The 12,063-nt window shown below is 40.5% G+C and overlaps 1 protein-coding gene across 2 annotated transcripts; it reads right to left on the reverse strand.

Annotated features, from left to right (window-relative positions):
- Nucleotides 1–422: 422 nt before the first annotated feature.
- Nucleotides 423–11,196, reverse strand: anks6 (ankyrin repeat and sterile alpha motif domain containing 6). Of its 2 annotated transcripts, none has more exons than XM_084747614.1 (18): nucleotides 10,559–11,196; nucleotides 8,959–9,177; nucleotides 8,629–8,833; nucleotides 8,269–8,419; nucleotides 7,060–7,104; nucleotides 6,749–6,953; nucleotides 6,441–6,547; nucleotides 5,034–5,185; nucleotides 4,593–4,824; nucleotides 4,300–4,349; nucleotides 3,479–3,673; nucleotides 3,215–3,377; nucleotides 2,911–3,131; nucleotides 2,611–2,803; nucleotides 2,104–2,171; nucleotides 1,731–1,847; nucleotides 1,328–1,412; nucleotides 423–1,217 (listed from the first exon to the last, which is right to left on the reverse strand). In XM_084747614.1, the coding sequence occupies exons 1-18, from the start codon at nucleotides 10,885–10,887 to the stop codon at nucleotides 1,168–1,170; spliced, it is 2,787 nt and encodes a 928-aa protein (XP_084603740.1). In that variant the 5' UTR covers nucleotides 10,888–11,196; the 3' UTR covers nucleotides 423–1,167. The 2 variants fall into 2 exon arrangements, with proteins under 2 accessions (XP_084603740.1, XP_084603739.1); XM_084747613.1 differs by having other exon boundaries at nucleotides 1,316–1,412; nucleotides 10,559–11,195.
- Nucleotides 11,197–12,063: the final 867 nt, after the last annotated feature.

Consider the following 12,063-nt stretch of genomic DNA (forward strand, 5'->3'; position numbering starts at 1 on the left):
TCTGCAGCAATTAATTTTGATTGCTGCTTTCATTTCTGTGTTTAATGATTCAATCAATCATCCAGATTCCTTTTCTAAAGCATACAGTATGTTTATTCATGTTTCCCCAACAGAGATATTACAACACAAGATGTAATATCAGTGTCACCTCATATTTAACAGACCCATCTGACCACTGGCACAGCCCGTCCTTTGGACTTACAAGTACCTGATTTTTAGGAATAATACAGCGTTTTATCTGTCTGCATGTGGGCCGACTGTTTCATGGTGGAGCCAGAAGAAAAAACAGAAGAGACTCAGTGGAAACTATTGCTCAATGCACCTCTTTCAAACTAAGTTTATACTGCTCATAAAATGCTCCCAAATTGTGTTCTCATCTCAAGTCAAACAAGATCTTTAACAGTAAAAAAAACAACATATAGTTATTGCGTCATCATAATGTTTATTTATTCATGACAGCACAGTCTTGACTAAAAAAATCCTCCGTTTACATGGTGGCCCTTAAACTGAAGATATAAACACACCAGTAAAAGCTCTCCAAGAGCTAATGTCCCTTTCTGTCTCCATTTGCTTTCCTCATTAGTGCACCTTTTTTAAAGTCTCAAATCACAGTTTGACTGGCTAGTACCTGTTTCATTTTATTTTACTGTTAAACTCATAATCTCTCTCTTCTTTTCTCATGACTTATCTTGCCACTTTCACAATACATATGCTCTATCTCTCACATTTGTTCAGATAAAATAAAAATCTCTCTTGGCTCACAGTCGTCCTCCCTCTCCTCTTGTCTTTCACAACCCTCCGCTCTCTAACCTCCCTGCATGTGTTGCTCGAGTGGTAGATGTGCAAACGTATCGCTATGGCAAAACATATCATTTGCCACACATCACGTGCTTTGTCAAATCGCAGCAGGGCACTGGACTCAGCCGGCTCCGTCGTACCTCCCCTGCTTCAAGATCCATAACAGGAATTCTTTCAGGCAGTTTGGTCCGATAAAGGCAGTTTCTCAGGGCCTGGTTGGTCGGTTTCACTGCAGCGTCCTCTCGCAGTAACACCACTTGTGGTCCGGGAAACTGGTGTCCAGAAGTGCCTTGGCTAGAGATCACCAGCATTTTACTCTTCTTCTAAGTACCTTTGGTGTTCTTCCTTGTGGGCATCAGGGCTGCTGGGTTACCTTTTGTTGGAGGAACGTACCTGGTGTCTCATCCAACCTGTTGGTGCTGACAAAGCAAGGCAGAAAGAGAGAAAATCAGATAAAGATGTAGAGAGACAGACGGTGATGTTGTCTTTGCATGTAGTTTAAACCTTCGACACTCACAGCGTGGTTCACCTTGTTGTCTTGGGTTACTGGCGCTGCTACCAAAGGAGGACTGGAAGTTATGGATGGTCTCTTGAAGGATCTGCCTTTCTCGGCCCTGATGGCAGCCAATAACAGTCATTACAAACCAGTTATCCGTTAACATTTTCAGCCAAAGATGATGCCATACAAATCATGTCCCTCTGGTTTCCACCGCAAGTCGTTCCTTTTAGGAATTTCCATCTACCTTATTTAAACTAATTCTTCTTATCTCTGCTGGCTCGTAAAGTTAACAGTTTATTATGACATTAATGTTGGGATATACTGTAGGAAAGTGAAAGTGGAAAAAATATAATGTGGAAAAAATATTACTCTAAGTCCCTGGATTCCTGGAAACACACCACGGGAAGCACAATATATGTTTAACCAAATGCACCTTTCCAGCATTGAGCTCTGATATGGCAGCCAAGATCTGTTGTCTGGGTCCATCTGTTTTAATGCCCAGCTCCTTCAGGTCTCCATCTGTTAGAGTCAGGAATGCCTCCATGTCCACCTAGAAGAAGATAAAAAGAAAACAACCACTGATGAAAATACTTTATGAAACATGTGCAATAAATTAAACATATAAAATTTCCTACGTCTAATGTAGGTACAGAATTGTACACGCCATGCAGCCCTGATGCAGTTATGGGAAAGAAGTTTCCTTCATGTTGACAACAAAGACCTTATTGGATTTGAAACAAAGGACAAACAGAGTTTATATTGGAATATTTATTTTGGAATCCCCTTTGACTTAAAAGAATGAATACCTCCTGTTCCTCAAATATGGGCTGGTATTTCTCCAGGGATAGTTTCTTCAATATACTTGAAAGCTCATCTGAAAAAGACAAAAACAACTTCAGGTATGATCTGAGGAAAAGAGCTAATACTTGGCACTCATGGCCAGAAAGTTTACAGGTAGATTTAGCGTGTGTGATTTCATCTATGTTGATTATTTTATGTCAAGACCATGGTTCACTTCAGGCTTTGTTTATGGGTGAGCTGGGCTACGGCTAAAAGTGGCAGCATCTGTGGTGTGATGAGGTTGATCCAATCTTGCAAACTTAAGCAATGTAGCTCGAGGTGTGTTTTTGTGTAAAGTTGTGACTTAAATCATTGTGAATTTCGAGGTTTTTTTTTCTTGCAAACTTGTAAGAAGATATCTGAGTTTTTTCTCATAATTTTTTTCCCTGTAAATTTGCCACTTTAATCTCAGAGAACATCTGAGTATTTTTCCTGTATTTTTCCTGTTTATGCTGAATTCAACATGGCATCACCTTCATCAGTTATAGTTCCACTGCTGGAGCCACCACTGCTCTTGGAGCGAGGATGGGACGAGGCAGAGGACAGAGAGTCTCCCGGCCCAGTAGGAGGTTTGGGTGTTGGGGACGGAGATGGAGTCAAAGTGGGCGACGTGCTCTTGGAGGTGGAGGAATTCCCTGACTGAGGTCTCTTCTTCAAGTCCATCTTCTACAAAGGAATAAAGGTGGAGAGGAGCACCAGTTCACTGACATGAAAGGAGGCACTTCCCTTACAGAGTCAAAAAAAAAAAGTAATGACAGAAAGGAAACACAGACCCTTCTTGAGTGGATGTCAGAAGCGACCAGGCTGGGGTGAGAGTGGATGTCAGGAAGGCTGATATCAGGCAGCGGCAGGCCGGGGGCTGAGGGCGGCAGTGAAGGTTGGCTCTGCGTCTGGCTGTGCTGTTTCTCTGGAGCTTGAGCCTTCACATCTATCAGGCCTGCTGCTCGCTTCCTTTGGGCTGCTATCTGGGAGAGAACACTGTCTGCACTGCCCCCTGGTGGAAGAAAGAGGTAAGAGTTTGCAATCTGGTTCTTATTGTGTTGGGGTATGTTTGTATTTTTCTGTGTTTGTGTAAACCTGAACGGTTGTGGGAGTCCCGGTTGATCCCTGCCACTCCATTGGAGCCTCCTGAGGAGTGGGGGGAGTGGTAGTGACCAGAGTTTGAAGGAGAGGAGGAGGAGGGCCCCTTGGGGATGCTGGGAAACTTAATGGACCTGCTAACCACACGACTGATAGATGTCTGACATGAAAAGGAGAGAAAAGAAAAGAAGAAAGCAAAATGAATGATGACAAACGTACAGATGGGTTTTTTACCAGCACAATCTCTGAACGAACGCTCACAATATCTGAGTTTCCACTGCTGTTCAGCTTCCTCTGGGGTGGCATGGGCAGGCGAGGCGCTTCGCTCTTTCCCTCCCTGAGGAGGCGTGAACGGTCAGAGTTCCATGGCTCGAAATTAGATGGAGGCAGGAAGGGAGGGATCACTGCCTTCAGCTTGTCATTGGGCAGCCGGGTCAAGGGAGCACCACTTCTGAGCTAGAGGAGATAGAACACATGGTGTATTTACAACACTCCTAACAATAATAACCATAAATTTTATTCATGCAACACTTATTACAACAGTTGCAACATACAAACCTTAATCCTTTAATGCAGCATGAATAAAATATTATCAAACAGATATAAAAACTCATTACAAAAGAAAAATCACTGTGTGACAGGCTATTTCAGGCAAAAATGCAAACTTTCCAACTCCCTACCAATAATGGTAATTCATTCTAATCACAACATGGCCCAAGTTTGAAGAAATACACAGTGAAACTGTTTACACCTGGTATTAACATGCGTCTAGGGAATTATGTTTGGGTTCTCTTACCTGCCAAGATGAAGAGCAGATGTTTGTGAACACGCAGTGTTTTTCAGCTAATTTCACCACTGAACTAGTGACTGCAATATGCTCAGACAAGTTTGAAATTACTATCAGATAAATATTATTTTTACAAAATCAGAGCTAATATAAATTCTCAATTATTTAAGCGTTCTTGTAAACTCTGCCAATGTTATACATTAAGGTATTGATTTCTTTATGGAAAAAAACATTGACGCTTGTTAATACGAGGTATAAACAGCCTCATACTTTACAAGAAATCAAATAATCCTACCATGGTGGTTATAAGAAAGTCTTCCTTTTCTGAAGATGCCCGGCAAAGACCTGAAAAATAAGTGACATTTACTTATTCCCTCCACCACATCTTACACATCTTCTGCATGACATCTTTCTGAATTCAAGGATCAAAATGCATATATACAAAGTCAGTCTCTCTCACACTCAGTGGACCAGTGTCTGAACACTACTACTGACAATCAAAAGCAGCAGCTTCCCCTGGTGCCACAAAAGGTTTTACCCTACTTCTTTCATATATGCAGTAGTTCTTCCCAAGTCACTGTGTCTCACCAGCATCTTTGCTCTTGACAGCCCAGGCAGTGCTGATGTCAGTCGCTCCCAGGGCAGGAGGTGGCGCTCCATTAGGCACGGCAGCAGGCTTCCTATTTGCCTTCATTGTGGCGTCCAGTGAAGTTTCAGCATCGTCTGGAAATGGAGCCAGGCGGTTGGATGAAAGGCCGTGCCTCAGGGTGTGAGTCAGCTTAAGTCGCCGGAACCGATTTGACATCCGACTCCACCAGGACTGGAAGTTAGAGTCATGGGGTAGAATAGAGAATAGCGGATTTTGAGTTTCTATAAAGTCATCCAGTTATATTATTACATCATACCTAAAATGTTTTAATATTTTAAAATGAAATAATATCATCAGATCAGTGCTATATGGTTTGGATTTTTATTCATACCTACAGTATGAAGTTATAAACTCTTTCACAGAACTTAACTGGACTTTACCTTAAGGCCTCCCTTGTCGTCAGGTGGCACAGGGACATTGTTGAGGGACTGTCTGCTCTTGGAGCGAGTCATTAAGGCTCTCCCGCGGTGTTTCGACTTCTCTTTGTCTACTTGCATACACACTGATGCTAACAGACGCACCAACTCAGTGTCTGAGAAAATAAAAAGTAGACAGAGGAAATAAATGAGGATTCACTGCATGAAAAGATGAACAAACATCTTGGAAACTAGCTAGCATGGATGGACTGTGTCAAGTCCTACTATCAATTTGTTGTGACGACATAAAGGGCTTATTAATCATAACTTCATTAGATATGATTACAGCCCTGCAGCTGTCTTTTTGATTAATAATGCAAAAAAAAAGCAAAGCAAACATCCCTCACAACATATCACAAAGAGTGAAGCACACACAAAAACAATATCTTTTTACAACAATCTTATATAATGACTTATGATTGTGACAAGTTGAGTGAAATTAACAACTAAGCTGTGACAATTTATTAGGGCTGTCATATATTATCAAATAACCTATACATTATTTTCTTGATTACTCAATTTTGGTTGGAACATGTCTAAAAATAAAAATAGTTTTCCATAGAACAAGTTAACATCTGTTTTCCAATTGATTTTTTTGTCCAATCACAAATGAAATTTGGTCTGAAATACAGGAGATTAATAGCTAAATGCGTGCATGGGGAAAAGGGTTAACATCTTTTGCAGGTTAGCTATCTAGCTAGCTCCTCCACCATCCAGAAAGACACTATGGTGGTCACCAAGGGACAGTTTGCAAACACAAATAAAAAAAAAACAGACTAAAAGACTGTCACAGCAAACCACAAGCATTCAAATTCATCTCGTTGATTTCACCAAAAATTAAATGTACAGGCATTTTGCACGTGAAGTCAAAAAAGTCAATTGAAGATATTTGAAGACATTTAAGGACCCATACCCACATTGTAAAACAGTAAAGAAAAAACGTAACAAGCAAATATTGGAGATTGTGAAAAACTGGGAGATACAGCTGAAACGTAAGTGAATGGACCTCGAGTTGAAATGATTTTGTCATTTTGTCGACTAATTGTTTCAGCTCTATGACTGATAGTCAGTGAAACATCTCAATGATTTAATTCCTGACAGTTTATATTCATTTTGTAATTATCATTGATTAATAAAATCACAAACACCTCTATCCTCAGTCAAAGAATAAAAAATTACTCTTTACCTTGATGTGTTACATATAAAAAACAAACATCTATCATTCTTTTCATGGCAACACTACTGTTTTAATACGGTGATATCTAATTTATTAATCTAGGTATTTATGACAGTATATATGGAAGGAATTGTTTGGTCAGTCTGAGCACATTTTCCCAAAGAACTGTAAAACAAAGTGGTGAGTGAGGGTACCTGGGTCGTTCAGCAACATGACCAAATCAAAGGCTGTGTATCCGTTCTTAGCTCGCAGGTTGACATCAGCCCCCTGACTCAACAGGTACTTGACAATGTCTTTATTGCTGGAAGAAAGAGGGAGAGAGAGAAAACAAAAGAAGGAGAAAGAAAGAGCTGATGTTAATGTCAGCATACATTGTGCATGTATAACAGTACATTATCAAATGACTTTATATTCCATCAAAATTCCTGATTTTATTGATTTGAGGGCTGAAATGTAGGCCAATCAACAAGTTTACCATAATAAACCAGCAGCTCCTTCTTACCCGTGATAGGTCGCCTGCATTAAAGCGGTCCAACCATGGACGCCATCTTGTTTGTCAATGTCGGCATTCTTCTCCACCATCAGCTGCACCACCTCTAACTGACCGCTCACCGCTGCCATCATGAGAGGTGACGCTCCCTCCTGATTGGATGAATTCACCTGAGTAGGATCCTCCTCCAAGATCTCTTTGACTAGCTGGGAATTTCCTGAATTAACATTCACACAAACGTATGGAGATAATAAGCAGAAAAATGCACACAAAAACAACTTGGTGTTATAGTTTGCTACATGCAAATGTTTAATTTAGCTCACCCAACTTGAGGGCACTGAACACATCTGGTCTTCTTCTCTCATCGTCTGTGAAGAAAAGAGCCAGACTGAGAACGGAGAGTCCTGATATACTTTGAAACAACAGTCCTACTTGGCCAGACTCCACATAGCTCAGTATCATCTGTTAACATGGTGAGGTTATATAAATAAATACTAATCACTGCTCAGTTATGCACTCACACAAACAAAAGCGTACTTGAACCCGGAAAAAAAAAAGAAACAAGTCAAAGTAGATATCCGTACGGTACATTAAAAACAGTCTGCCACAACTGGAACACTCTGAATGTGGCGCAGTGTTTTTCAGTCCTGAGCAGTGTCAGCAGATATTCCTTTCAATCAGCATACAATCCTAACAACTTTCACCAAGAGACAGGTAAGTAAAATCTGCAGGTTTCCTCATTTCTGTTGTCATATTCAGCTAAAAAATATATAGTCGAACTAGTGGAAGTTTTCAACCTGGAAGTTATAATAAACATTGTGACTGATTCTATAAGGTAGGACAGCCTACATAAAAAAAAAATATGATTGGAACACTTCTCCTCTGGAAATGATGCCCTTTTGACTCTGTATCTTGATACTGATTGCCGAATCAGAGCATTTAAAAGACTGTGTAGGAAAAGTGAGCTAAAACCTGAATTGCTGGAAAGAAGAGCTAATAAAGATCAAACAGGCTGAGAGCTACCACTGTTGGTTTCACTCTCACACCAGCGTTAACTGCAGTTCAGGACACCTGGATTCTACAGTAGTTGCGGCGAAACACACAGAGTCAGAGAAAAGCTGTCATTTCTGCCAACAACACAGATAGAGATGAACACACCCTGTAATACTACAACAAGCCCAAAAATGTCCAAAATAAAACTCAAATACCAAGAATTCAACAGACAGACCAAAAGAAAATTAAATATTTACCGAGGGAAAAAATGATATTGGCATAAAAGCAGCAAAACATGTCAGAGCCAGAAACCAGGAGAACAAATCAAACTGTACTGGACTCCTTCAAGATCTCCAAAAATTAATTTTTATTTTATGTCTTTACACCTAACGTTCCCATCACTACTGCCCTTCCAATCGATTGTTCAACTATATTTTATGTTATCTTATCTCTCGTGCTTTGGAAATACCGTATGTTATCATCATCACGCCAATACAGAAAATTTGAATTTAACTTGGAAACAGGTAGGGAAGTCTTACCTGTCTGGGGTCGGACAGTGGTGATGGAGTCCAGATAGGCCTTGATGTCTCTCTGTTTAAGCTGCATGGCCAGCTCAAAGGCCGTCTTGGACAGAACGTTGACTCTGTCTGGATCAGCTCCACGCTCCACCAGCTGCTGAGCCACAGCCACCTTCAAAACACACACAACTTTATCTGTCAGCTGCCCCAGAATCTCAAAAAGGACTCACACGTATTAAAGACTCACACGTATTAAGATGGAAGTGCATTTTAAGTAGGACATGCTATAATGTCACACACGACACCCACAATAACACTCAAAATTTATTATCGGTCCATCTTGTTTATGTATCCAACCATCCATCCATCTATTAACCCCACCTTTCCACTGAGGGTGGCCACCATCAGTGGTCCCCAGCCTGTGGTCTTCTGGGAAAAGTTTACATCAGAGCCCCACTCCAGCAGCAGGCGCACCACAGCCTCATGGCCATACTGAGATGCCACCATCAGGGCGATGATGTCCATGAATTCTCTGCCGCCTCCTCCTCCTCCTGGACAGCCTTCACCACCTCCAAAACCAGCAGCGCTGTGTAAAAAGAGGGATGAAACCACACAAGGATTAAGAGCAGTTATAGACTAAAGATGATACTAATATCTAAACTGAGATTTATTTTAGTCTGGGATAAACAACAGCCGAAAAACAGCCCAAACCTGCAGCTGTTGTTGTTGTTGCCGTTTGAGACTGCCTCCGCAGCAACAGCCAGATGATCATAGTCATCGACGTAAGCCCCGCTCTCCAGGAGCAGCTTCACTACATGAGTGTGTCCCCCACGGGCTGCCATAGTCAATACACTCGCACCAAGCCTGTTCCGCCCGTTAATCTCTGCCCCGTTCTCCAAAAGGATGTGAGCAACAGTCAGGTGACCAAACCTGTAGGAAGAATTAGAGACACAAAGAATGAGAGGGATTTAAGAATCTATTATTTTATGTTAGGAAAAGTATTAAGAGCACTCTTCTCTAAGGTGATAAGGGATTTAAGGCATGTTTCATGCCAAGCACCACCCAGTTAAGTTTTGACACATTTTATTTATAATACCCATGAGTAAATCCATCCTAAAGTTTATACCTAACATGTCTCACATATGTTTGTGTTTTAGAGGGAGAGGAAATTTGAGCATCTCGTAGAAATCCGCACAAATATGCAAACTCTTCATAGAAAGGCCCCAGGCAGGTGTTAAAATGCAGAGCCTTGCTGTTGCCCACTTCAGCGACCACATTGTTGGCATTTAATATTTGAATTACAATCATGTTAGATTTTTTGCTGAATTATGGAATAAATTAAATACAATTCCATGTCCAAACTACAAGCTGGTGATTGTCGTCACTGGCTTCCTTCCTTTTTCATTTCAAACCCTGGCATGACCTGCTTGTCCACTTAGTTGTACATTAATAGATGAGTTCACCCTAAATCAAAAATACATACAATAAATGTTTGTTTTCCCTGGCCTGTAGGGCTATTTGTCCATACAGATAGCTTTGGTGTGAGGTGCTGAGTTTTGGAGATATTGGCAGTAGAGATGCCCACCTGTCTCTCGAATAAAATGCAACTGTAATCATGACCCAGTTACTCTAATCCACAGGTTTTGTTGTGAGCAGTTTCATGTAGTAACTATCTTCTTTTTACATTTTGAACTATGTCCAAAACTCTGCAACTCACCCCAAAACTATCTAGATGGATTAATGACACTGCAGGTAAGAGGAAAGTATTTTTGATTTTGGGGTGAATTGTTCTTTCAAGCACTATGATAAAAGTCTTTTGTCAAGATTAGGACAATATGTATGAAAACTGCATACCAATTCAGACAGTAATCCCCCCCCAAACATTTAAGTTGATGATTTCTCTGAGGTTAACCTATTTGTCAAAGGTTCATGACACTGACAGTTACAATATCTTGATTAAATCAACATCAATATACCCTTTGTTGAAATCATGAAGCTGAGAAATGTGAATTCATTATTAAAAATTTTGTCACACCAAACAGAATCTGGCAGTTACTTAACAAACATCCTTTTGGTTAAGGAATATTTTATGTTGTAATATTACATTGTTACAAGGCTCACTGCGAGTAAAAGACAGCGAGTGTTATGGTAGGAGGGGTTAAAAACAAGTCAAATTGTGGATTCAAAATGGTGAAGTAATTCACCATAACTAGCATGGAGTGACAATAAAATAGCCATATTTTTGAATGGAGTTTGGTTTGTCCTTGTCCTCGTGCATTACAGTGCAATCAGTCCCAGCCCGCAGCCCCACCTAGCAGCCTGCATCAGCGGGGTCCAGCCGTAGTTGTTGCGGCTGTCCACCGAGGCTCCCTTCCGTAGCAGAAACCGGACCAGGTTCTCATGGCCGCTGGCCGAGGCGAACTGCAGGGCGGTGTTCCCCTCCTCGTCCGTGCAGTCCACCGGTACCAGAGACAACATGTCCGCAGTGTTGCACTCCGACCCAGCCTCTGACCGCAGCCTGCTCTGCCGCCCGGACTCTTTCTGGGCTCCGGGCTCCAGGATGCCCCGGGCGGTTTCATAGTCCCCCTCGTCGCAGGCACGGAACAGCAGCAGAGAATTAGCGGGGACACCGAAATTCATCTCTTCATTCAAAGTGTTCAAGTGTTAAATGCTCCGTCTCCATTCAACTCTTGTTAGTTTCAACGACGATAACTTTTCCTCTGTCACTTGGCGGCGGCCTGTGTTTGGAAGTCATGACGCACAGTAAAATAAAGTTTTAACAACAAGTTAAAGACTGTTCTTCTTCTTCGCAAACACTACACTCCGGGAATAATCTTTTTAGAATTTAAAAAAACACTGAAATGAGCTCTTCACGAGTTTCGACAAAACAACTGTCTGGCACCCGGCACTGCCCCGGTCCCGTTACTTGTTTAGGAATCTGAACAGCAGCAACACAGCTACAACACAACAAACAACTTCCGCTTTCATCTCTCAAAACAAAAGCATAGCGTAGCGTGACATCGGACTTCTTTTAAAGTTTTTTGAAGGAAAGTTACACATAAAATCAACATTTCTGTAAATGCGTCAGTGTTAACCAGCTGGCTAATTTTCTTGTCAAATGCGAATATTTTCAAATTTTCAACTTTATTTTTACAAATTTTGTCAGGGACGTAATAATAATAATAATAATAATAATAATAATAATAATAATAATAATAATAATAATACAAAACTACATTAAAATCTTTAAATAAATAAACAGATAAATAAATAAGGACAGGCATTAATTTGGTACTATGATACATACCATGATACAGTCATCACAGGAATCTTTACAAAATGACTCATCTTGCAATTTATAAATGCAAAAAAAAAAAACTAATCTTTGTTCTTAAAGGTACGTATGCTCCTACAAATGTCAGTGTAATATTCATGTTAAACATATAACTTTTGTGACTGTTTCATTCACTCACGTTTATGCACGTATGTGGCAATGTTAGTCTGGATGTTTTATTTTGAAAATCCTTGCTGGATGTAATAATATGTTATTATGTGCATTGACACCGCACTGATCGAGCCGGCAGTCATCGAGTATACGCATCATTGTCATCTAGTGGTCACAAATATGAACTACATCTTTTCATTCTTTCATATCAAATCTGGTTTTAATGATCTTGCTTGTTAATATTTGTCATACATACAGTTATCTAACGACATGAACCTCTGTGACATCTTATGTTATTCATTTGAGTACATCTCTGAACTAAATTATTATTTTTTGTCTACCTTTATTTACATTAGTGATGATGTCTAGAA

This window comes from Lutjanus erythropterus, chromosome 21 (genome assembly GCF_056507025.1).
Source record: "Lutjanus erythropterus isolate fLutEry1 chromosome 21, fLutEry1.hap2, whole genome shotgun sequence".
Lineage (NCBI taxonomy): Eukaryota > Metazoa > Chordata > Actinopteri > Lutjaniformes > Lutjanidae > Lutjanus > Lutjanus erythropterus.

What these genes read in the sequence shown, in the direction of transcription:
- anks6 (XM_084747613.1), bottom strand. Translation starts at nt 10,887, where the DNA reads ATGAATTTCGGTGTCCCCGCTAATTCTCTGCTGCTGTTCCGTGCCTGC. An exon ending in ACTTTCTTATAACCACCATG is followed by an intron (nt 3,674 to 4,299) that starts GTAGGATTATTT and finishes TATCTCCTCTAG; the next exon opens with CTCAGAAGTGGTGCTCCCTT. An exon ending in CTGACATCCACTCAAGAAGG is followed by an intron (nt 2,804 to 2,910) that starts GTCTGTGTTTCC and finishes ATTCCTTTGTAG; the next exon opens with AAGATGGACTTGAAGAAGAG.